The sequence below is a fragment of the Neltuma alba genome, unplaced genomic scaffold (genome assembly GCF_004799145.2).
Source record: "Neltuma alba isolate B1F8T4 unplaced genomic scaffold, ASM479914v2 tig00000799_pilon, whole genome shotgun sequence".
NCBI classification, from domain to species: domain Eukaryota; kingdom Viridiplantae; phylum Streptophyta; class Magnoliopsida; order Fabales; family Fabaceae; genus Neltuma; species Neltuma alba.
In genome coordinates, this window is record NW_021632197.1 from 125229 (window position 1) to 150141 (window position 24913).

Here is a 24913-nt window from a genome sequence, read left to right on the forward strand (position 1 = left end):
ATAATCTATGAAGTAACTCCTCCTTATTCACCTAAGTCTAATGGTGTTGCAGAAAGAAAAAATAGAACTTTAAAAGAAATGATGAATGCTATGCTTGTGATTTCTGTTGCACCCAATAACTTGTGGGGAGAGGCCTTGTTATCTGCTTGTTTTTTGCAAAACAGAATACCTCATAAGAAAACTAAAAAGACACGCTATGAGATGTGGAAAGGATTTGTGCCTAATCTTAAATACTTAAAAGTGTGGGGGTGTCTTGCAAAAGTCTTATTACTTGATTCTAAAAAGAGAAAAATAGGTTTGAAAACTTCTGATTGCATGTTTATTGGTTATGCTCAACAAAGTGCTGCTTATCGTTTTTTGGTTTTGAAAAGCGATTTTTTGGATCACAATACAATTGTTGAAACAAAAGATGCAGAATTTTTTGAGAATATATTTCCTTTGAAAATTGAACATGTCCCTAAAAGAATTGAAAATTCTTCCTTTGAAAAAACTTCAAATGATGGTTTGAGTGAGAATTTAAGGAGAAGTAAAAGGCAAAGAAAAGAAACCTTTTTTGGAGATGACTTTTATACCTATTACAAGGCGAACCAAAAAATTTTCATGAAGCAATTTCTTCTCCAGATTCTCAGTTTTGGAAAGAAGCTATCAAAGCTGAAATAGATTCTTTAAATCAAAATAAAACATGGGTTTTGGTTGACTTGCCCCCAGGAGCGAAACCTATTGGGTGCAAATGGGTTTTCAGGAAAAAATATTTTCCAGATGGGTCAATTGACAAATACAAGGTTAGATTGATAGCCAAAGGTTTTACACAAAAAGAAAACGTTGACTATTTTGATACATTTTCTCTTGTGACTAGGATCTCTTCTGTTAGAATTCTGATTGCTTTAGCTTCGATTCACAAGCTTTTTATTCACCAAATGGATGTTAAAACAGCCTTTTTAAATGGTGATTTAGAAGAAGAAATTTACATGACCCAACCTGAGGGGTGCATAGTTCCTGGGCAAGAAAATAAAGTTTGCAAACTTGTTAATTCTTTATATGGTTTGAAACAAGCGCCTAAACAATGGCATGAAAAGCTAGACCAAGTTTTGTTGAGTGGTGGCTTCTCTACTGTTGAGGTAGAACGTTGTGTCTATACAAAACTTGTAAATGGTGATTGTGTGATTATTTGCTTATATGTGGGTGACATGCTTATTTTTGGTACTAGCATGAATTTTTTTTTTTTGATAAAGAGGGAAAGGAGAAAAAACTAAGAGAAAATTACAAAAAACTAAAGGGTGCCCCTCTCAAGGAGCAGATGTCCCGTGCTCTCGTTGGAGAGAATTTGTAGACCAAAGCCCATGGAGAGAGCTTCTTTTGCTAGCAGGTCCGCCACCTTATTTTCATTTCGATTAATGTATCTCAGCTGGACAGTCCAATCACGTCGCAAGTAGCTTTGCAGTTCCCTGATCAAACTTTCATCTTCATGAAGGTGCACGTCTTCTGAGTTACATAGGGAGATCAGCTCGGTACAGTCTGTAAGGAGTCTAACCATACGAAAGCCATTGTCCCAGGCTCGCCTGAGTCCCCAAATGCATCCCCAGATCTCAGCAGTGAGGCTATCTCTTCCCTCTATGCGGCATAAAAAGGATTCTATAGTTGCACCGTTGCCCCTGCTCAACACTCCGCCACATCCGGCTACCTGGGTTCTTCTGGAAAAGGCCCTGTCTACATAAACACTAATGGCGTCTTCTTCTGGAATATCGTCATTGAGTCTGGAAGATTTCCTCCTGTTCAAAGGGCACTTTGCTGCTTGTATCATACATCGTGTCACTCCATGAGCTTCTGCAACACACGGTACTAGCATGAATGTTGTGTGTGAGACAAAATGTTTTCTTGCTTCAAATTTTGATATGAAAGATTTGGGTGAAGCAAAGGTTATATTGGGCGTTAAAATCATAAGGAATAAATGTGGTATCCTACTTTCTCAAGAGCACTATGTTGAGAAAATCTTGAGAAAGTTCGAACACTATGATGTTTCTCCTGTTAGCACTCTTTATGATTCCAATATGCATTCAACAAAACATGAAAGAGATCTAGTTGCTTAATCTAGATATGCACAGATCATTGGGAGTCTGTTGCATTTAATGAACTATACCAGGCCAGACATAGCTTATGTTGTGTGTAGGTTGAGCAGATACACTCACTGCCCAAACAGTAAGCATTAGGAGGCTTTGTTGAGGGTATTGAGTTACTTGAGAGGTACCATGAATTATGGTATACTATATAGTGGATTTCCTGCTGTATTAGAAGGATACAGTGATGCTAGCTGGGTTTCAGACTCAAATGAGACAAAATCCACTAGTGGCTATATTTTTAATCTCAGTGGTGGTGCAATAACATGGAAGTCAGCCAAACAAACTATACTAACCAAATCCTCGAGCGATTCTGAGTTTATTGCAATGGAGTTGGCTGGGTCTGAGGCTGAGTGGTTGAAAAACTTCTTAGTAAACATTCCAATAGGTGAAAAACCAACACCATCAGTGTCTCTACACTGTGATAGCCAATCGGCGATAGCTACGGGTAAAAATAAAACCTTCAATGGTAAAAACAGACATATTCGATTGAGACATAATATTATAAGGCAACTGCTAAAAGATGGAGTAATCTCAATCGATTATGTGAGGTCAGAAGTGAACCTAGTGGATTTATGAAACATTGAGGGGAATGGGACTAAAGCCAATTCAAAATTAACAGCGATGGCAACCCAACCTTTGTGCCTGGTGATCCCATGAAGAAGGTTCAATAGGTAAGAACAAGTCGCTTGTTAGTTCTGCTAGCACTAAATAAACAGTTAGTCCCTTCCTATGGTGTGTAAGAAAGCGCTAGAATGCATTTTGGTGAGGCTGAGCAGAAGCTCTTAATGATTTCACAGTCCTATGGGACGGTGTGCTCATTGCAGATACACTTAATGAAATCACCTCTATGAATGTGGAGTGGGACCGCTCCTATGAGATCGTGGTGAAATCTCTAGAGCATTCGTTATGCACCAGGCACGCGCACGGCCGTATTAAAGTGCAAAAATGCCGTTAACAGCAGAAATGTGGGGGTATAACCCGACTGATAATACCTCTAGTATACGTCCAAGAGGTGTGAGTTCATAGTCCATAGGACAACTGACATCTCTGTGTACTAAGTGTTACTGGTCTAGGTCTAGTTCATAGTCCAAAGGACCACTAGATACAACAGTTATATCCATTTGTGAAACTCAGCAAATGGCATTCCTTTTGACACATGTGGGGGATTGTTGGAAATTGTGTGGGTGTGTCAAAAGGACAAGTCCCACATTGCTCAAGAGAGTGAAGGCACAAGTCCATAAATACAAGCTTGTGTTCTTGGGCTAGTGAATGGGCCTAGAGGAGAACGAGGATCTCGCGCGCACAAGCATGGGCCACTGGAGGCAAACGCAGTGTAAATCCAGCAATCCCCCCCTGCGCGTGAGTTAAAGGCAAATTGGGCACCTTTTAGTCAGAGATTTTTTGGAAAATCCAGAAATGATTTAAGCCTACCTAAGAACCATGATTTTATTACATTTGATTTTTGAAAGCCTACCGTTTGGTTCTTTAAACTCCATCAATATGGCTTAACAGATTTTTATTTGTGTAACATTTGAGTTAATTACTAGTAACGCTCAAAACGTATACGCTACTCAGTTTTATTGCTGTAACGTTTGAGTTAATTACTAGTAACGCTCAAAACGTATACGTTACTCAGTTTTATTGCTGTAACGTTTGTAATTGATGTTTTAATCACCATTAATGTGGTTAATTAAGGGCCCAACGTCTCTTGATCCGAGGCCTATATAAGGCACAGTTTGCATGAGGTTCAAGCATCCCGCACTTGAGCTTTCGTGCATCTCTTCTCCCTCCTCTAGAATTCTCTTTGCCTCGCTGGGTCTATATCTTCTCTTCTGCTATTCTGTTCACCCTGTTCTTGCAGGAGGAGTCCGTTTAATCCTGGGAAGTGCCGCTTCCTCACTTGCCAGTGGTGGCAGAATAGCTCTTAAGGACAGCATTCGCAGGACGTGACTCGGACTAACAGTTTTCTACAGGTGATGCCGCCTACATATTATCTAGTCTAGTAATCTAGCATAATAATATATAAATTCGAGAGAAAGTCAGATTATGTGGCCAGGCTTTGTGTATAGTGTGTTTGTAATTAACTATTTAAGTGATAAGTGATTTAGTTATGTAAAGTTAAATTTAAATTAAATAGTTCTTTAGCCCTTAATGTAAGAGTTTTTTTTTTCTTTTTAACAAGAGAAACAATTATTAATGAAAGAAACAGTCTACAAGGACTTATCCTACTTCCATAGGGCTTGAAACATTAGAATTATTTACAAAGGATTGAACTTTCACTACATTAATAGCATCATTATCCAAAATCTGCTGAAAATGAGATGGTTTTGTAACAAGCATTAATCTGCAGGTAAAAGGGAGAAGTAGCCACAGTTTTCTTACACACATTTCCAAGATGGCATTATGACCCCTGCAAGTAATCCAACTTGCAGAGCAAGCAGGATTTTTACTGAAAGCACCATCAAAGTTTACTTTCAAAGAACCAAATTAACTCCTTCTCCCTTAACATATGACTGGTACCACACCTCTGTACCTGAAAATCTTCACTGCTTTTAGCAGCCCACACCTCATTTGCTAGCAAAGATGGCGATGAGACCACTTTCACTGGATCTTATTTGAGCTTCTTGAAAAACAAATTCACACCTTGCTTTACAAATATCCCAACATAAGGCTGTAATAAGAGATCGATCCTTGTCCTCAATATCCTTATTATGTAGAAACATTTGTTCTAGCCATCTCTTGATACAAGCTACCTGGTTGCTATTAATATTTAGAGATAACGAACATCCAGAACAGCACCTATGAGACCACGGGCAAAGCAGAATGAGGTGTTCAATGGTTTCATTATCATTTTGACATATCGGACAGATCATATCTCTAGCACACTTCCCCTTAAAAAGTGCCTCCGTAGTTGCAATAGACCCATTCAATAACCTCCAGATGAAATGCTTTATTTTGGGTGGAATCTGTAGTCTCCAAACGGAATTCCAGAGTTGTACAGAAACTTTATAAGAACTTCCACGTCGCACCAAAACTGGTTTTTCCTCTTCACGTTTTGCAAATTCATAGCTTAATTCTACCGTATAACCTCCATTCTTGCAAGATACCCAGATAGGAGTCTCTATCTCATTTATCTCTGAAACCTTCGTACTTCTGATCCATATATTTCCAGTGTCAGTTAACTTATGGGAAATTGATTGCGAATCCCACAAAGCCATTAGAGATCAGATTCCCCTACTCTCAAAGATCTTTCAGCATCAGTAATTGGCAATGCATTAATCTGATGATTAGGATCCTCCAAAAGCCATCTCTGTCCAAAACCTTTAACATTACTTCTCCATCCAATTTTCCAAAAAAGATTCTTTTTTAAACGCTCTCTCCCTTGTAGAATACTTAACCAGCACCATGTTGCTCTTCCACCTACCTTTGCTTCCATAAAGCTTAATCTGGGAAAGTAGATTGACTTCAGAATTGGACACCACAGCTCATTTGGATTTTGTAAAATCCTCCAAGCTATTTTTGCCAATAAGGCCTTGTTGAAAGCATGGAGGCTTCTGAATCCCAACCCTCCAGCACTTGTCGGATTTGTCATGAATTGCCAGCTATCCCAATGAATTTTTCATCTACTTTGTTCATTGCATCCCCTCCAAAAGTCAGAGATCATGTTATCAATTTTCCTGTATATTGCCTTTGGAAACATAAAGCCTGGCATTAAATAGACAGGAATAGTCTTAGCAACTGATTTTATTAAAACCTCCTTACCTGCAAAAGTTAAGAGTTTATACTTCGATCCTCGTAGCTTCTTTTTTATTTTATCTTTAAAAAAAACTATAGCAGCATTTTTAGATCTAGCCTAAATAAGGGGAAGGCCGAGATACTTACCAGGTTCAGCAGATCTTTTGATTTCTAAGACATTTTGAATTTCATTTTTTAAATCAATAGAAGCATTAGAGGAAAAGTAAATGCAGGATTTATCAAGGTTGATTTTTTGACCAGAGGCACGCTAAAAGTATTCAATATTTGTTTCAAAACCAAGCAATTATTTATCTCAACTTTTATAAATATCGAAACATCATCTTCAAAAAAAAAAAAAAAAAATGTGAGAGGATAGGTCCACCTCTTGAGAGCCTTATACCCTTTAAGTCAGGTGTTGTAGCCAAAGAGAAAGAACATCAATAACTAGAACCAAAAAATAGGAAGAAAGTGGATTTCTTTGTCTCATACCCTTTGGGAATTGATCCTAGCCACTTTTTGAATTAAATTAAAGAAGTTGAATAAATTAGTTAATTATAACAAACGCGACATAATCTCTTTTAAATACCGCTATATAATATTAGATTATATATCAATTTACTCTTTTGGTCCTATTTATAAGTCACTTCTAATATGTTTTATACAAACCAATAAAAATCTTAGACTTCATTAATTCTGATTTAAAATTCAATAACTTTCCAACTTTATCCCTATTCAATATATATTATACCTCATATAAACAAAGTCAACATAATAATAAATAAAAGGTAAAATTGTATATCTATAAAAGAAATTTCTCTCAATGCCCTATAAATAAGACTAAAGGAGTATAAGTTAAGTATGTTAGTTTAGAAAAAATGATAAATATGAGAGATATAATAGATTAATATACTATATCTAGGATTAAATCCAACCTTTAAATTAACTTTTACAGTTGAAATAAAAGGGAGTAGAAAAATTAATTGTATGACTACATTTTCTTAATAAAAAGGCAAAATAATTATAATAACAATAAAATAAAAGGTCTTGCATGTAAAAATACAAAGAAAGATAAAGAAAATTGTTAGAAAGAGTAGAAAAATAAGAGCTAGAAGAAATTAAAACAGAAACACTGGTAAAATAGAAAGACTACATATCTAGTTGTGTCTTTCATGTAAGACAAATCATATACACATAAATTAATAATTGCACATATGAATTCTCACAAGGGAGAGAAGACTTGACATAAATACCTCTCACTATGACTCTTAATTCAGAGATGAACAAAGAAGGAGAGTTGTAATCAGAGAATAATATTAATTTAAAACAATATGCAGGGACTTCTTTTGACGGGCAATAAGCATAGTAACAGCAATCGAGAAAAATCATCACCGCTCATTAAACCCTTTAAAGAGGAGCAAAGAAGTTTTATGCGTAACTATTAAATAATGACTAAGTTAAAAAAAAAAAAAAACCTACTTAGACTGGACCTAAGCTAACTACATGCCACAATCAGGATACTTAGTCAATTACCTAATTTAATATCCAAATAATGATAAGAATTAATAAAACATCTACATTTAATTATTTATGTGATCATGAATGCAAAGGTTAATGCAGACTTCATCCTTAAGCATCTCAATATACCTTCCCATATGCATGCAAATACATTTTCATAAGATTCTCTAATGGAACAAGCTGGTAAAACCAGCGTTATGTTTTGTACATTATCTTCTTCACCTATGCACAAGACAAAGCTACGGATATTCCAAGTAGAAATACCTTACTTCCCCTAATTCGTTACCCCTTTCTTGTTCCTGTACATTTCCTCCCTTCTTGAAATCCAAAGCCCTAGCAAGTCATGATGTTGTGAATTTGTGATGCTGATGCATCCACTTGAAGTTTTGGGGTCATTTGTTTTTGTTTAAAATAAAAAAATCACTTTCATCTTAAAAAAAAGTCACTATTAAAAAAATATAAGATGTTTATTTAAGCTTTTAAAAATAAACGAAATTCCGAAAACTAACATGAGAGACTAGAACTCTGCAGCCCACTAGCTTCGGCTAAACTAACCGTTTCAATTTCTTGAAATGGTCAAGCCCGTAAGCTTTCCAGATGGAAAAATTGTCGTAACCTTTCTTCCTCTCCTAGTGATCATAAACTTCATTTGAAACATATCCTTGGCTCGGGCTATTTGAACAAATCGAATCGCAAGGAACTAATAATTTTGTAATCCGTATGAATAACTTTTTTTAATAAATGGGAGATCACTATTTGCAAATTCAATCTCACTTATAATCCCTACCCTTTTAATTCCAAAAAAAATGCGCACAAAAAGATACAAGGTTTCAAGTATATTTTCATGAAGTTATATAATTAAATTAGCCTCAAAATTTGCAAATATAACCAAATAATTTATTTTACATAATTACTTTATCAATATAAAAATGATAAATGAATAAAGAAAATGAGAAATCAAATACAGAATCCAATTCCTTCCATTAAAAAATCTTCACCTTATTAGTACAACACATAAACTTCGTTTTCATTAAAATAAAAATAAAAAATGTATTGGGGCTCATGGATTAAGTGGGATGGGCTGAAAATATTAAATACCCGCCTCAACAGGCTTCGATTTCGCCAACCCAAGGGTTGACAGGTTGGTTTTGTGTACTACCAGCGGGTTGGTCCTGCGAATTACCCGCTATATCTTGCAGATTAAATTTGCAGAAAGAGCAAATTTACACAGGCAACTGGAGACAGAAGCATTCCCTACATTGAAAAAGCTGTCTAAGGTAGCGAAAGATACCCCCAAGGTACAAATTAGAAAGCTTATAAGCTATAAATCAAAAAAGAAAAAAGCTTTACAAAACATTTCGGACCCAAACTAAACACTAGGATGGCATAGGTATTCGCTTCTTCTGCAGGTATTTCATGAGGCTTTGTCAAACAAGAATTTGTGTATTGGCAAACACTAGTCAGCATGCATGTCCATGGCAGAATCATTGGAACTAAAAGCAGTGTAATCCCTGTTTTGCTGATGCAGAAAGCCAGGTTCACTGTTACGGTTTCCGTTGGCCATGGAAAGACCACTAGGGTAGTAACCTCCCTCGCCGATTTGATAGTGCTGGAGACTTCGACGAACAGGGCTTGACAAAGCATTAGAAAACACGGAATTCTTTGATTGATTATCACATCCCTGCCCCAGAATAGTTTGGCCAGAAGAACCTGAAGTCACTGGGAAACCTGAACTATTAACATGCATAACTGTCTGAGACTGATGCTGTTGCAGGGGAGCTCTGGGAGACAGAGATGGCTCCTCTCCACAATAATCCAGTTCATGCTACAACAATAGGAGAAAACTATCACACACTTGATCGTGAAACAGCATAAGAGAATAGTGTTGTAACAATCCCATTGTTTTCCTTTTTTATTTTAGTAAAACCAAGTGCTATAAGCAAAATTTTCAAATTGCATCTAGAACAAACAAGCTACAAGTCAAAACTGACCTCTAATTTCTTGGAATTGTCAATCCAGTAAACTTCCCACATGGAAAAAATTGTTATAACCTTTCTTCCTCTCTTTACTGATTATAACTTCATTTCAAACCTAACCTCAGCTTGGGCTATTTCATCATTTCAAATACCCACAAAAAGATATTAAGTTCCGATTTCAGAAAAGATTAGAGATAACCAAGTCAACCAGTAGATGATATAGAATAACTTGTTGATCAATATCACACGAACAATAATGCTTTTAGTTGAAAATGTCCAATTTTCCAACCAAAATCTGATGGACAGTGATAAGAACAAACAATGTTACAAATTAAATGTCTTTTAACTATTTCCCCGTGCAGTAACATACTCCAATCTTGGGCGGATCTAAATTGGTGAAGGCCTCTTCAATGACCCAGTAATAGAATATTACATCACATGGGAAAATATTGGTATTAGTAAAAGGGAGCAGTCAAACCAACCTGAATGTAGTTGACAATATCAACTGTTGTAACCCTTGATCCTCCTTCTTGTTGTCTCCTGACCCACTGATAAAGCTTTTCCTGAAAATCAATAGGACAACCAAATCAACACAATGTCCAGATAAGGTTTTGAATATCAAAGTCAGTGTTGCTAAGGCTAAATATGAGCAGTCCATCCTATGCTGTTTCCACATTTTGAAAAAGTTGCTTGTTAGGATAGGAAAATTGATACGGGTTGCTTCCAAAATGTTGACCTCCACAAATGGGTATGCCAGAAGCCCTCAGCTCCCGGTTGAAGCATGTCAAAGCAGAGTTTCATAAACTTTTTAAATAACTAGCTGTCATATTGAAGCATTGATATATCCCATAATAGAAAGAAGCAGAAAAGGAACAAAGATGCATCATGCCTTTCAAAGTCTATAATGCAGAAATTTGAATGAAAACCTCTTCATAAAATCATTACTTTTTCAAGGACATGGTCAAGCAGTCCAATATTTTTCCAAAAGGAAAAAGTACTTAAATATCCTGGAAGTATCCATGAAGGAGCACCCAATACCTGGAAGTATGTTTTGGCTCTTATATGCTTTGGAAGTTTATTTTCTTATAAAACATATCCTGGTCCTTATCCACCGTTAAGTTTGACTTTTAAATTATGTGGTTTGACCCGTGTCTTTAGCGGTCAAATTTAATGGCAGATAACGGTTCAGGATAGAAATATTATAAAATAAAACTTTCAGGGCATATAAAAGCCAAAAAAACTTCCAGGTACTCGGTGCTCCTTTGTGGATACTTCCGGGATATTTACGCACTTCCCCTTTTTTTCCAAATACCAATGTCATAAACCTAGTTTCACATAGATAAGCAGAAACCTGGTAACAAATATTTTCAACTCAGTATTGTAGTCCATAACCTTGAAGTCAGAAGCTGGATTACAAATGCCAACCAAGAAAACTAGCATTGTTGATGCGTTAATTTCTCATAATCTTCATGAATTATCTATTACACTTGCCGGCTAGTTTTTCACTTCACCATCATCATGCCCTAGCCCACTTGGGATATACTGAGTGTTGACATGTCTATTATTCATATCACTTGTCTTAAATCATTTTGAGCAAAGTCAAATCTTCCTCCTACCTCCCTGCCCCACGAGTCAAAAGGATATTACCTTCAAATTTTTGATTTCCAGATATCTTCATGCTTCAAAATCACACATATTCCAGTAACATATCTCAAGACACAAGTATTAAGCAACTATAAAAAAAAAAAATCTATACTTTTAGATACCTGCATATCAGGGATGTTTTTCCACCATGAAAAAATTATAATGGTACAGTGAATATATCACAAAAGCATACTTCAATACAAGATGTCAAAAGTCAAAGCAACTGGAAAGCTTGCTCGGTTCAAAGCTTAATGTATTTAATGTTTTATTTTTTGAACGGCTTAATTCTTAACATTTCACTAAAATATAATAGAGCTAATTTTATGTATATTCGCAGCTTCATGCTAAGTATAATTTAGGCCACATAAAAATTTTCTCAGTAAAATCTTTAATTAAGCATAAGACCAATCCCGCAAATGCTTATTGCACCATTCGAGCAAGGTAGAATCCAATATTATAAACAAAGTTCCACTTCATTTTGTGCTGAAATCAAACTATTAAAATACCTCTCAAGTGTTTTCAGCTAAGCTAAGCACCTTTTGTCAACTGAATTAATGAAATGACACAAGTTATTTATACTGTAATGTCCAGATAATTCTCAAAATTTTCGTAGTCAAGTAAATTGGGACGTCAAAGTAATTTAGCGTTCCTAGTATTCTGTGTTTTTTGTTTCCTTTTGCAGCAAAAACATTTCTAGTATTCCATAAATTTAAAATGAACCCATCTTTCTTGCAGAAGTACAGTTCAACTTCAACCATCCAAAACCAGGGAAAAGAATTGCAAAAGGAAAAAAAACGTCAAGGGCGCTTAAGTTTTGAAGACATTAACCAGAAATCTGTATGGGTTAATGCAAAACACAAGCCTTACATTGAAAAAATCCTGACCATTCATATTAATTCTGTAGCACAAAGGCATTGCAAAAGATACAGTGCATTTACGATGATGTAATTGTCATCCGAAAAAGCAAGCAAAGGCAAAAGGTCCATTCATAATCAACAATCGAGAAGGGGTAAGGGACACCTAAAACCATAGTTAAGATTAGGGGCAGAAAGTAGTATCGACGCATCGAATCACCAATTAAAACCCATCAGCTAAAATCTGAAATTCAGAAGTAGCAAATTTCTTTGCTTTCGAGCAGAAAGGAAAACCAACTCGTATAGGGAGGCAAGAGATCTTACGAGGCCGTGGCGTTCCCCGGCCTGGAACGAAAGCTTCTGGTGGTTCATAGCCTGTGTATAAAGTTGTGACAGAGAATTCGCCGCACTGCAAAAGGACGCATACATGGTCCGATCCACCTCGTCAAGGCTTGAAGTAGTGGACTTCCTCTTCTTGGCCATCGCTGACAAATCACAAGAGGCTTCGAACGGGAATCGGCACAAAGAACTGCGGCGGCGCCAACGCGAATCCCGTCGTCGATCGGAGGGAGCAAGATTAGGGGATGATTATGGGATATGGAGGGGAGAGGGAGGGCCAGAGGAGGGCGGCTTTTGTAGTTTTACGGGGAAAAGTTTCACAGAAGGAAAGAGGCCACATGGTAACTATGGAGGGCATGCGATCCACGTGATAATTGCTTTGAAGGCTCCAACGAACGGACAGAGAGAAGGAAAAAGATAACTGCGGTGTAGGAGAAGGATTGGAGTGTAGGAGACGCGTGGAATCTTGTTTGGTTTAAAGGACTGTGATGAGCGTTGCCGGTATAGTGGTGGGAATTGGGATAGGCTACGGAGAAATGACTTGAGTGCGCGCTTGGGCCTTTCTCTTTTTCAAAAAGACAAAATAGAAAATAAAAGGTTAAAATTAAAAATTTTATTAATATATAAACCTGATAAATTTTATACATGTAAAGGAATGTTAATATAACTTTTGGTGTTTCAAGTTTATTCATAATTTTAGCCTCTCAAGTTTTAAACCATAAATTTTAACCTTACAAAATGATCTAAATTTTTATTAAATTATATGAACTAATATTTTAGATGAAAATAAATTTAAGGAATCAAAACATGTAGTTTGAAATTTAGGAGATTAAAATTAAAAAAAAATGATAAACTTAAAAAACTAAAAATCATGTTAACCTTATAAAATATCATTGCGTAGAGAGCATTAGTTTTTTTTTTTTTTTTTGGGGCCTAGAGAGTATTAATATTTTGATTTAGGTTTCTCTCACTAATAACGTGAGTGCCTGCTTGGGCCTTTCTCTTTCCAAAAAAGACAAAACAGAGAAATGAAAATAAAAGGGTATGTGAAACGTGTAACTAGCTAAGATAGTCACTAAAATTTCAGAAGAGTAAAGTACGGAAAAGTCTAAAAAAAATTAATTACAAAAAAATCCCAATAATAAATGCTTAGTCTTAACCTGTTGTTATTTTCTACTCTAAAAGTTATTACTGCTTACTCTTCACTTATAACTAGATTTTAAAATAATTAAATCTCTTACTTGAGACCTAATTGTAATTTTTCTTTTTGAGAATCGTGAAAAGTGCTAAATTAGAAATTTTATTAATATAAAAACCTGATAAACTTTTATACATATAAAATATGATTAATACAATTTTTAGTCTCTCAAGTTTACCTACGGTTTTGGTTTCTCAAGTTTTAAACCATAAGTTTTGATCCCTCAAGAGGCAAAATAGTCTGAGTTTTTATTAAATTATAGGAACTAATATTTTATATGAAAATAAACTTGATGGACCAAAACTTATTATTTGAAATTTGAGAGACCAAAACTGAAAAGAGAGTAAACTTAAGAGACAAAAAATTATAGCAACCCTACAAAGTGTCATTACATGTAGAGTTTAGTATTTTGATTTAGGTTTTTCTTGCTAATAATTTTTGTAATGGGATTTTTTCCCAATATTCCCTTTTTTTTTTAAGGAAATAGCTCTATACTTATTATGGAGAAATCATGATAACAATTTTAACACCTATTTAGTGAATTTGTTGGATTATAGAATCGGGTTAGCTTTTCTTGACTTTAGGTCAAATATAACAATCTAATCATACGTAAAAAGGTTTTATACTTATTCCATCGTTTTGCTTGATGGGTTGAGGTGCAAATCTAACATTATGAAACTTTTTTTAGTGTAAAAGTATACATAAAGTTTTTTTTAAGTATTGTAAAAATATCACAACCATTAAACCAATTAATATTGATCATTTAACAAATATATAGGTCAAGAAAATGGTACAAAAATATACATAAAGTTTCCTACGGCCTATTCTTTTGGTTAAAAAAAGTTTTGGTGAATTAGATCAAACCATGAGGTACTTATAAATCATTCATTAACAATGTTCTCATATCAATAGCAGGATTCAAACTCATGACATTGTGAGTTATAAGCTAACTCATTACCAACTCTTGTCCAACGGCCTACTTTGAAAATCTCATGTATATTTTTGTACTATTTTGAATATTTCATATGCATTTTTGTACCATTTCTTAGTTGACATGTTTGTTAAATGGTCAACATTAGTTAAATTAATAGCCGTTTTATTTTGCTTCATTTTAAAAATTTGTGGATATACTTCTAACAATATTATTCAACATTTGATTTTAATTAGATAGATTTAACTTGGTAAATTTCTTTTTAATTCATTAACTGTATGAAAATACGTCTAAATCCCACTGTTCTCTGAAAAAATTATAATTGTGAAATAATATAATACATTATCTTTTAGAACCATTTTGAAAGATGAAATGATACCTTATTCTGCACTTTTTATGGTTCCAATAGCTTTCTCAAAAGTATTTGTCGAACATAAAACGCATATTAAGTTTTAACTCTTGATAATGTAATCGAAGTTTTTCCTATCCTTTAACACCATCCATCAAACTTACTTAACAAATCATGCTTACGTGCATGAAATTAAATAAATTTAGCTATGATAAGTTTAGTACCTCATCAAACTAACAAAGCAGATAAAAAAAACTATGTGCCTTTCTTTTATCAATTGAACGTTTTTCAGTTGCACAAGCCTCATATATGTTAAATAAACTTTTTGGTGCTCTGCTATGATTTTTTATTATGTTGTCGTCTTCGAACTTTTCAATGCCAAGTGGTGGGCAGAATATGGTGGAGGAGGTTGATCTCCTCATGTGAAAGGGGAAAAAAAAAAAATTCAATCTTAAGTTTAACCTCATTTTGATCTCTAAAATTTGAAACTAATACTCTTGGTCATTAAATCATATTTAGCTTACAGGAACTAACGGTTATACATACTGTAAATTTTAAAATATCAAAAACATTTATTTCAAATTTTGTATTAAATTTTCAGAACTAAAAATTATATTAACCTAAAAAGTATAAAAAAAGGCCAAAAAGGACGGTTCGGAAGTCATAAAGTGTGGCAGAGAGTATGGTATGGTGGAAGGGTGGGGTAGGGATATCTTATAGTAATGCGTTTGATAATGATTAAGGAGTAGAGATATTCACACCTTTGCCAAGAATCCAACGTGATGGAACATTTAGAGTCTGATTTGGCTTCTTACCAAATAAATTAAAGGTTGCAATGCAATTCAACATCGTGGGTATTCAGTGAGGCGCAATTGGTATATTCAAGCTTTTAATGGCACCATATTCCTCCTAATTTTAAAAGTAGTGCAATCTTATCCTATATTAGCATGAGGATAAAACTTATGTCAGATTATTTATATCTATTCGGTCAAGTTTATAAATAAATTTATAAATGTGCCTATGTATTTTAATAACTAATAATATATATATATATATATATATAACAAGTGTTCATAATTTCACAGGTAAGTTTATAAGTGTGCAAATAACACGTGTCAATATGAAAATTTACAAATTTTAATTTACATTACAAGAGATGATACAAAAATTGACTTATATTCATCAGTGAATTTACCGTTGGAGATTGTACCCTAGGCCAATCAATTGGATGTAAACATTATATTTAATTTAATGAAAGCTGTTTTATCAAAAATATTTATTTATTACTACCTCCGGTCCTTAATATAAGACCTTATTTGACTTTTATTTTGGTCCTAATTATAAGATCCCAATTCACTTTGTCTCTCATATTTATGCATTTTTTCCTAAAATAGTTCCTCTAATAATGATAGTTCTAGCCGATAAACTTGATTAGTAAGGATATTTTAGGAAAGACAACATCTATTTATTGCAAATAATTAACTTAACTTATTTCCTTAATCTCTTCAAATTAGTCAAGTAGCTCTTATAATTAGGACTGGAGGTAGTATATTGTTTTCCACGTTTTCCATGATAAGAATCCATGAAGAATTTAAAAACTGTTCTAAATGTTCTTAGTCAATTATTATTTTGGGAATAATAATGAATTAAGACTACTATGATTTTGATTGGTCACCATCTATGGGGATATAAATCAAAATCACAGGCACTTTGTAAAAACCAAGGTGCTAGAACAACTCTTCATGAGATAACTACACGAATTAGGCCATAAGCATCTCCCATTATAATTATGCTAGTGAGCCCTTGGCCTTGAGAGTACTACATATTCCTACATGAAGAACATTGTGTTTTGATATGGTTAAAAGTTACTTTCAATTGAGCGATTATAAAGGTCATGAGTAAGTTGTTCAACTAACTAGATGACAAATTAATTCGAGTTGTGCCTGTAGACATTGTCCTCAAGAGTCATTTTATCACCATAGGTAAATATAGATGCGGCACTCTCCAAGATTAAACGAATCCTTCCTGCAGTAAACAGGATGCTAGAACATCAGAAATGCAAATATAACCCAGTATTAGAGAAATGAGAGGAGAAAATCAGAGATGAGAGATGAATGCTCGAAAGCTCAAGAACTTTCCATTGAACACTCTGTCCCAAACCCCTTTATATAGGCCATGGAGCATTTGAACATTGGGCACCACACTTATGACAATAAACACGAGTAAATCTTCAGTTTAAGATGTTGGCATAATAAACACTATTTACACCTTTCGGTTATGAATATTAGAGGCACCCAAAATTGAATTTTTGGACATTTGGTAAGAACAGGATTAATAAAGGGATAATCTCAATTAATAAGGAATAAAATTCTAACATTCAGTAACCTTTGGCTAATAAAAACTAAAATTGATAAAACAAAGATTTTCTGATAAGCTCTATAACTTAATAATTCATTTTTACAAAAGTTTTTTTTTATATTAAAGGTGTCCAGTGCTGTCTTAACTCATGTGTAGGGGGGAAATCACTTGTTTTCAACTTCATTTTCCTTTAGCGGGTCATTGTCATGCACATAAGATCTTCCTTCTCCTCTAGGCCTATTCACTAGCTTAAGAATATAAGATAGTATGTATATATATACTTGAACCTCCTTTTCTCTTGAGCAATGTGAGAGTTCACTTTTGACACACCCACTTATATTCACAACAATCCCCCACATGTGCATATTTAGATTGAGTAACCAATTCTCCTTTATTTTTGAATAAATTCACACTAGAATCATAAGAAGTACTCAATGGATCATCATCAAATCTAAATTTTCTAAGAATTTTCTCAACATTATGCTCTTGAGACAGTATATTGCCATTTTCATTTTTTATTATGTTAACACCTAAAATTACTTTTGCTTCACCCAGGTCTTTCATATCAAAATTAGAAGTTAGGAAATGTTTAGTTTCAAACATAATATCTAGGCTAGTACCAAAGATAAGCATGTGATCTGCATACAAACAAATAATCACATAATCATTGTTCCCAATTTTGGTATGGACATATGGTTTAGGCACTTGTTTCAATGGTAGAAAAACCACTATTAATTAAGACTTGATCCAATTTTTCATGCCACTGTTTAGGTACTTGTTTCAAACCATATAAAGATTTTACAAGTTAAAAACTTTGTTTTCTTACCAAGGAACAACACACCATTTAGGTTATACCGTATAAATCTTTTTTTCTAAATCACTATTTAGAAAAGTCATTTTAACATCCATTTGGTGGATAAAAAGCTTATAAACCAAAGCTAAAGTAATAAGAATTCTCATAGAAGAAATTCTCATCACCAGTGAAAAGTATTAAAATAATCAATATTTTCTTTTTGTGTAAAATCTTTAGCTACCAACCTTGCTTTATACTTATCGATACAACCACTAGGAAAATATTTTTTTCCTAAAAATCCATTTACAGCCAATTAGTTTTGTCCCTAGAGGAAAATTAACTAAAACCCAAGTTTTGTTTTGTTTTAAAGAATCAATTTCTGCTTGAATTGTTTCTTTCTAAAAAGATGCGTCCGAAGAAGAGGTTGCTTCATAAAAATCTATGGGTTCATCTTGTACGAAATAACTGTAGAAATCATCTCTAAAAGAAGTTTCTCATCTTTGCCTTTTACTTCTCCATAAACTTTCTACTATGTTTTTGTTCGAATTTTGCTCAGAAGAATTTCTAACAACTTGAGGAATATGCTTAGCTTTCCAAAAAAAAATTATATTCAGAAAATTCTACATTTTTAATTTCAATAATGGTGTTTTGACCTAAGACATTACTTTTTAAAACCATAAAACAATAAGCTGTACTTTGTTGAGCATATTTGATAAATAAACAATTAGTAGTTTTAGAACCTATTTTTCGCTTTTTAGTGTCAACTAATAAAACCTTTGTAAGGCATCCCTACACTTTTAAATAATTAAGACTATGTGCAAAACCTTTTCATAATTTATAAGGAGTTTTATTTGTTTTCCTATGAGGTATTTTATTTTATAAAAGAACAAGTAGGCAATAAGTGGCTTCATCATAAAGGTTATCTAGTACAACAGAGCTTAAAAACAAAGCCTTCATAATCTCTTTTAAAGTTTTTTTTTCTTTTTGTAACACTATTTGATTCCTGTGAATACGGAGGGGTTACTTCATGAATAATTCTTTCTTTTTCACAAAAGTCATTTAATTGTAAAAATTCACTTCCTCTATCATATCTAACTCGTTGAATCTTTCATTCTAATTGATTTTCTACTTCAACTGTATATAAAAAGAATTTTTCAAAGGCCTCATCTTTACTCCTTAACAAATATAATTTTGTATACCTTGAAAAATCATCAATAGCAGTTACATAATATCTTTTACCACCTCTAGTCTTGGTTAGTTTTAGATCACCTAAATCAGTGTATATTAAGTAAGGATAACAACTCAGTTTCTCTTTGAGTAGAAAAATGAGACTTTTTAATTTGTTTTGTTTCTATACATCTTCATACTTATTAAGAACATTATTTTTAATTCCCGATATTAGTCTAAGATGATAAAGCCTTTTTATATAAGATTTACTTGTATGTTCTAATTTAGTATGCCACATACCAAAATAATCAATATAAAACACAAGCAAGTAAATAGAAGATGTATTATCATTCATTTTAGTAATGCTTAGTACAAATAACCCTAGATTATCATGCTTTCTCTAACAGAGCTAAAGAAACCAGAATTAGCTCTTATATCAGGCACGCACAGAACATCATTCAATGCTAAGGTCTTCCCAGATGTGAGTTTTATGACAACTGTTTCTTTTTCTTGAACTTTCATGGTTTGGGAATCAGTCAAATAATATGATCTTTTCCTTCTTCAAAAAAGGTGACCATGTCCTTATTCGCATAAATATGCCTTGTAGCACCTGAGTCTACCACCTATTCCTCATATCGGAGATCACAAGGGTTTGGGAGACAACAACAACAATCTTATCATCACCCCTCATTTTCGTCACGACTCCCTCTTGACTTAGTCACGACAAAAACCTATTCCTGAAAGGAAGCTCTCCTAAAACTCTCTGCTTCACCGCGGCAAACAAATCCTGAAAGGGATTTGTTCATCTGCTCCTCCAACTCACTTTGATCCCAAACTAGACACTAAAATTCAAGTTTAAACACCAATTATCCTCAAAAATTAGGGTTAAAGGGCTATTAAAACTCAGGACATTACAATTCTCCCCAATTAAGGAATTTTGTCCCCAAAATTCAAGCAATCACACAAGACACAGCACAAACACACACCAAACACTTACTAAGAAAACAAAAGAGGGTAATCACGTCATCCTCTCCTCCGTCTCCCAGGTGGCATCACCAGGACTCATGCCCTTCCAGAAAACTTTTTCTAACCGAATGGCCTTATTCCTCAACTGTTTGTCCTTTACGCCAAGGATTCTTTCTAGTTCTTCTTGGTAAGTTAGGTTGTCATGTAACTCCACCTCTTCAGGTTCTAGGATGTGAGACATATCGGGATGGTATTTCTTAAGTTGGGACACATGGAACACATCATGAACATTGGATAAGTGCAGTGGTAAGGCAATCTGATAAGCTACTTCTCCAGTTTTCTCTATAATCTCAAAGGGACCAAGAAATCTCGGAGATAATTTCCTTTCTTTAATGGACCTCCTAATGCCAGTAGTCGGCATAACCCTAAAAAACATATGGTCACCCTCACAAAATTCCAACGGTCTCCTCTTCCTATCTGCATAACTCTTTTGTCGATTCTGGGCTATCAATAACTTCTGTTTGATGACCTCAATCTTCTTCGTGGTGGCATTTTCTAAGTCTGGTCCCAAGACCATTCTTTCACTCAGTTCTGTCCAACAGAGAGGCGATCGACACTTCTGGCTATAGAGTGCTTCATAAGGGGCCATCTGGATACTAGCGTGGTAACTATTGTTGTAGGCAAATTTAGCCAAAGGTAGGTGATCAATCCAACTCCCCTTGAATTCGATAACACAAGCCCTCAACATATCCTCTAGTGTCTGAATTGTTTGCTTGGTCTGTCCATCGGTCTGGGGATGATATGCTGTATTGAACTTCAACTTAGTACCCAAAGCCGCATTCACTGCTTTCCAAAAGTTAGAAGTAAAAAACAGATCTCAATCTAAAACTATACTCAACGGAACCCTATGGAGCCTGACGATCTCATCCATGTACAGCTTGGCCATCCTCTCCAGGGTATAATTGACCTTATATGGTAAAAAGTGAGCAGATTTCGTCAATCTGTCCACCACCACCCATGTAGCGTCATAACCTTCGGGTGTCCTTGGTAAACCCACTATGAAATCCAAGGAGATACTGTCCCATTTCCATTGAGGGATTTCTAACCGTTGCAGCAAACCTCCAGCCCTTTGATGCTCTATCTTGACTTTCTGACAAGTCAACATCAGAGTACAAAGTTAGTCACTTCCTTCTTTATGTTAGGCCACCAGTACTGCTGCCTCAAGTCATGGTACATCTTGGTGGCACTAGGGTGGATGACGTAATGGCTGCGGTTAGCCTCCTTTAGGATAGTTCCCTTAATCTCCTCATCATGGGGAACACAAATCCGATTCTTATACCTCAGGATGCCCATATCTCCAAACTCATAATCTTGCACTGGGCCATTCTCTAATTCAACTTGAATCCTTGCTAGGTGATCATCATCCCGCTGAGCTGCTCGTAAGTCTTAATAGAATTCATAATCCCCGAACACTGCATATAGAGTAGCCTGCCCCGATGGCACCATTAGAATCTCCAATAATTCCTCAAGCAAGAACTGTTCTTTTAAACTCATACAGAACACATGTACCGCCTTTCTGCTTAGAGCATCCACTACCACATTAGCCTTTCCAAGACGATATTTAATCTCAAAATCATAGTCCTTTAGGAACTCCATCCAACGACGTTGCCGGTTGTTCAACTATTTCTGATCCACCAAGTATTTCAAACTTTTATGGTCGCTAAAGACCTCAAACTAGGAACCATACAGATAATACCTCCAGATCTTTAGCACAAAAACTACTGTCACTAGCTCCAAGTCATGGGTTGGGTAGTTTTCTTCATGTGCCCTCAGCTGTCACACCTTACTATTATATTGACTTAGGTTATTTTCAAAACCATTTTAGACCACATTGGATGGTTTTGGGCTCACTTTTTACCATAAAAATGCTAAATTTCGGATTTTTACTGTTCATCGGGTAAAAATCTAGTTTTCTGGCCCAATTTCAAAAATTCATAAATTATTCCACAAAAATCCAATTAGGGTAGTTCAAAATTCTAATTAAATATCTTTAAGTCCTCTTTCAAGGAAAAATAATCTCATTGTCCAATTCCTTATGAAAAAGTGTCAGGTTTTTGGGAAATGTAGCACTATCTATCTATTTGCTAAAAACCCTTTTTCCAGATTCTGACCTTTAACTTTGAAAAATCATTATAAATCGTTTACTGGGCCATTTTTAACGTATTAGCTATCAATTTGAAGCTCAGGATGTTATCTTTCATCATGCCAAATTTCGTGACTAAACACATTTGGGAGCATAATCAAAAAGTTGCGTGAACCAGACAGGGTCAGTGTGCTTACAGCACTGTTAGTATAATATGTACATAATCAAAATAAGTTCATGAATTTTTGTGGCTAAACCCCACAATTAGCCTTCAATCTGCAGCTTTCCTTTGGAGGATTTAGGCCCTAAAATGTTAGGTTACATTTGTGGAATGAGATTTCATTGAAATCCCAATAGCAAATTAACCAACTATAACACCAACAAGCATCATCAACATGCACAATTATATTGACTACTATTAGTGAACTAGCATGCTTATCATTTGGCAAAATCAATCATGCAAAGGCCAAAGCAAGAAATTACAAAAGCAGCCACATTATAATCAAGAAAGTCCAACCACATAATAGCAATTAATCATGCAATAATCAATAATGCTAAGTTAGTATTAGTAGCTAGGTTTAACTTGCTACCTTGCTCCAAAAGCTTTAGCTTTCTTTCCTTCTCCTCTTTTCCTTCATAAATATCAAACCCTAACAATGCAATCCATAAAAAAGGGAAGCAAGAATCATTAACCAACCAAGAAAAAGCAAGAACATAAATAAAAAATGATTCTTGATCCATAAAGCTCCCTCCTTTGTTCACCATTTTTGGACTTGTTTCTCTTTAACCTTAAAAATTGCTTCTTGACCCATTCCTACATGGTTTTTCATGTAGATTCCAAATATGTGCTTAGATCTAGGAAAATAAAATTGCTTCTTTCAGCTACCCTTTGACCGAACCACTAGAGGACTTGAACCAAAAATCACAACTTTGCTTTAAAGCTTCCAACACTTGTTCCTTTTGGTTTACCCTACACCATTTCTTATTTTAAGCATCATGGAAGCCTTAAAACATTGAAAAACTCATCCTAGGGTTCAGTCAATAGCTTGGCCGAAAATAATACTCAAAGAAACAACCATGAAAAATGCTTTAAAACAACCTATAATCACTTGCAAACACTAGGAACTAGCTTGTGTTGTTGTGTTTTAACAAGTGTGCTGAACAAAACTCCCTTCCCCTCTAAATATTCAGTTCAGCCAGCATCAAAAGAGAGAGGAGACATATTTTTCAACCATAAAAGAGAAAGAAAACAAGGCAAGAACACATCTAGAGCCAAGAACTCACCTTAAACCTTGATTGTATGACCAAAGATGCAAGCTCTCTCTTGTTTTTCTCTCAAAGCTCTCTCTTTTCTCTCCCTTTCCTCCTTGGCCGAAACTTACACCTGAAAATAGGGGAGAGAAGAGCTTGTTTAGTGGTTCAAAATATCTCAACCACCATCTTTAATGAGAGTCCAAGTGTCATTACCCCCTTAATCTTGATTTCTCTTTCTTAATTAACAAAAATCCAAAAGAATTTAATTACCAAAGTCAAAATCCTCTCCATTTGAGGAGTGACACTTAGCAAGTTCAAATCCTCTCCATCAAGAGCTTGATACATGGCTCAATATGATCCCTTTGATTTCCAAGACACTAATCTTGCTTTATCAGTGTAATTTGGCTCTGAGTTTGACTTCTTTTCTATAATTACAGTAGCTTGGCCTCTGTAGTTATTTTCTGTCAGATCCTTAATTTAATCTCCTCATTTTTATCTTCCCAAATTGCCCTCTTTGCCTCAAAATTAATTTCATTAAAAAGGGAAATTAATTTCCTTCTCTTTAGGGATTTTTCCACTTTTCATCATTATTTGGAAAAATCTTGGATACTTGAGGGTCTTCATTTAATTCCATAATTCCTTATAATTCCTTGGGGTCTCATAGGAATTTTTCTTAGAATTTTATTCCCCTTAAAATATTTATTTATAATTTTCCAAATAAAATCCCTCAATTAGCCTAAATCACCCTTAAATTCTCTTATAAATTATCTAAGGGTAATTTGGTCATAAAACCAACTTTATAATTTCATATAACTCAAAGGATATTATCCTCATTTTTCCTTAATTTTCCAAGGCTTGGAAATATTTTTCCTTATTTAAATTTGACCAATTTTCCTTAATTAGTCAAATTTCTATGGTTGGCTTGGAAAATTTACTAGAATTATTTTCCACCAAAATTCTCCTTATTATTTTTAATCCTCAATAATTTGAGAATATTTCTTATTTCTAATTATCATAATGCTTGATGTGACATCAGCTGCCTAGAAGCGTAAGCCACTACCTTATTGTTTTGCATGAGCACACATCCCAAACCTTTTAGTGATGCATCAGTGTAAAGAACATACAGTACTTCGGGGGTTGGAAGAGTAAGCACCAGAGCTATAGTAACCTGGTCTACAACTCTTGGAACGTTGCTTCACATTCCTCCGTCCAAACAAACGGTTGGTCCTTTTTGGTTAACTTAGTCAATGGCATGACAATCTGAGAAAAGCCTTGAATGAATCTCCGATAGTAACTAGCTAATCCTACAAAACTCCACACCTCAGTTACTGATCTGGGAACCTCCCACTTTAGTACTGCGTCCACTTTGTTAGGATCCACTGCTATTCCCTAAGCAGATACAACGTAACCCAAGAACTTCACTTCTTTCAACCAGAACTCACACTTTGACAGTTTAGCATACAACTGATGGTCCCTTAAAATTTGTAGTGTGATGTGGAGATGCTCTCGACGTTCTTCCTCGCTCTTAGAATAAATTAGTATATCATCGATGAAGACTACCACAAATCTGTCCA

General features: G+C 34.7%; 3 protein-coding genes across 3 annotated transcripts; all 3 read right to left on the reverse strand.

The window, feature by feature from the left end:
* Positions 1-1270: 1270 nt before the first annotated feature.
* On the reverse strand, positions 1271-1801 carry LOC114746076 (uncharacterized). Its single transcript, XM_028934263.1, has one exon. The coding sequence runs from the start codon at positions 1799-1801 to the stop codon at positions 1271-1273; it is 531 nt and encodes a 176-aa protein (XP_028790096.1).
* A 6745-nt stretch (positions 1802-8546) lies between these two features.
* On the reverse strand, positions 8547-12569 carry LOC114746195 (uncharacterized). Its single transcript, XM_028934398.1, has 3 exons — positions 12166-12569; positions 9826-9906; positions 8547-9192 (listed from the first exon to the last, which is right to left on the reverse strand). Exons 1-3 carry the CDS (start codon positions 12322-12324, stop codon positions 8824-8826), a joined length of 609 nt encoding a protein of 202 aa, XP_028790231.1. The 5' UTR covers positions 12325-12569; the 3' UTR covers positions 8547-8823.
* Positions 12570-21106: 8537 nt separating this feature from the next.
* LOC114746103 (uncharacterized) lies at positions 21107-21598 on the reverse strand. The gene is made up of 2 exons (XM_028934289.1): positions 21499-21598; positions 21107-21375 (listed from the first exon to the last, which is right to left on the reverse strand). The coding sequence occupies exons 1-2, from the start codon at positions 21596-21598 to the stop codon at positions 21107-21109; spliced, it is 369 nt and encodes a 122-aa protein (XP_028790122.1).
* Between the last annotated feature and the right edge of the window lie 3315 nt (positions 21599-24913).

What these genes read in the sequence shown, in the direction of transcription:
- LOC114746076 (XM_028934263.1), bottom strand. Translation starts at nt 1,801, where the DNA reads ATGATACAAGCAGCAAAGTGCCCTTTGAACAGGAGGAAATCTTCCAGA.
- LOC114746103 (XM_028934289.1), bottom strand. Translation starts at nt 21,598, where the DNA reads ATGGAGTTCCTAAAGGACTATGATTTTGAGATTAAATATCGTCTTGGA. An exon ending in AAAGGCGGTACATGTGTTCT is followed by an intron (nt 21,376 to 21,498) that starts GTATGAGTTTAA and finishes ACTTACGAGCAG; the next exon opens with CTCAGCGGGATGATGATCAC.
- LOC114746195 (XM_028934398.1), bottom strand. Translation starts at nt 12,324, where the DNA reads ATGGCCAAGAAGAGGAAGTCCACTACTTCAAGCCTTGACGAGGTGGAT. An exon ending in CCGGGGAACGCCACGGCCTC is followed by an intron (nt 9,907 to 12,165) that starts GTAAGATCTCTT and finishes ATTGATTTTCAG; the next exon opens with GAAAAGCTTTATCAGTGGGT. An exon ending in ATATTGTCAACTACATTCAG is followed by an intron (nt 9,193 to 9,825) that starts GTTGGTTTGACT and finishes CTATTGTTGTAG; the next exon opens with CATGAACTGGATTATTGTGG.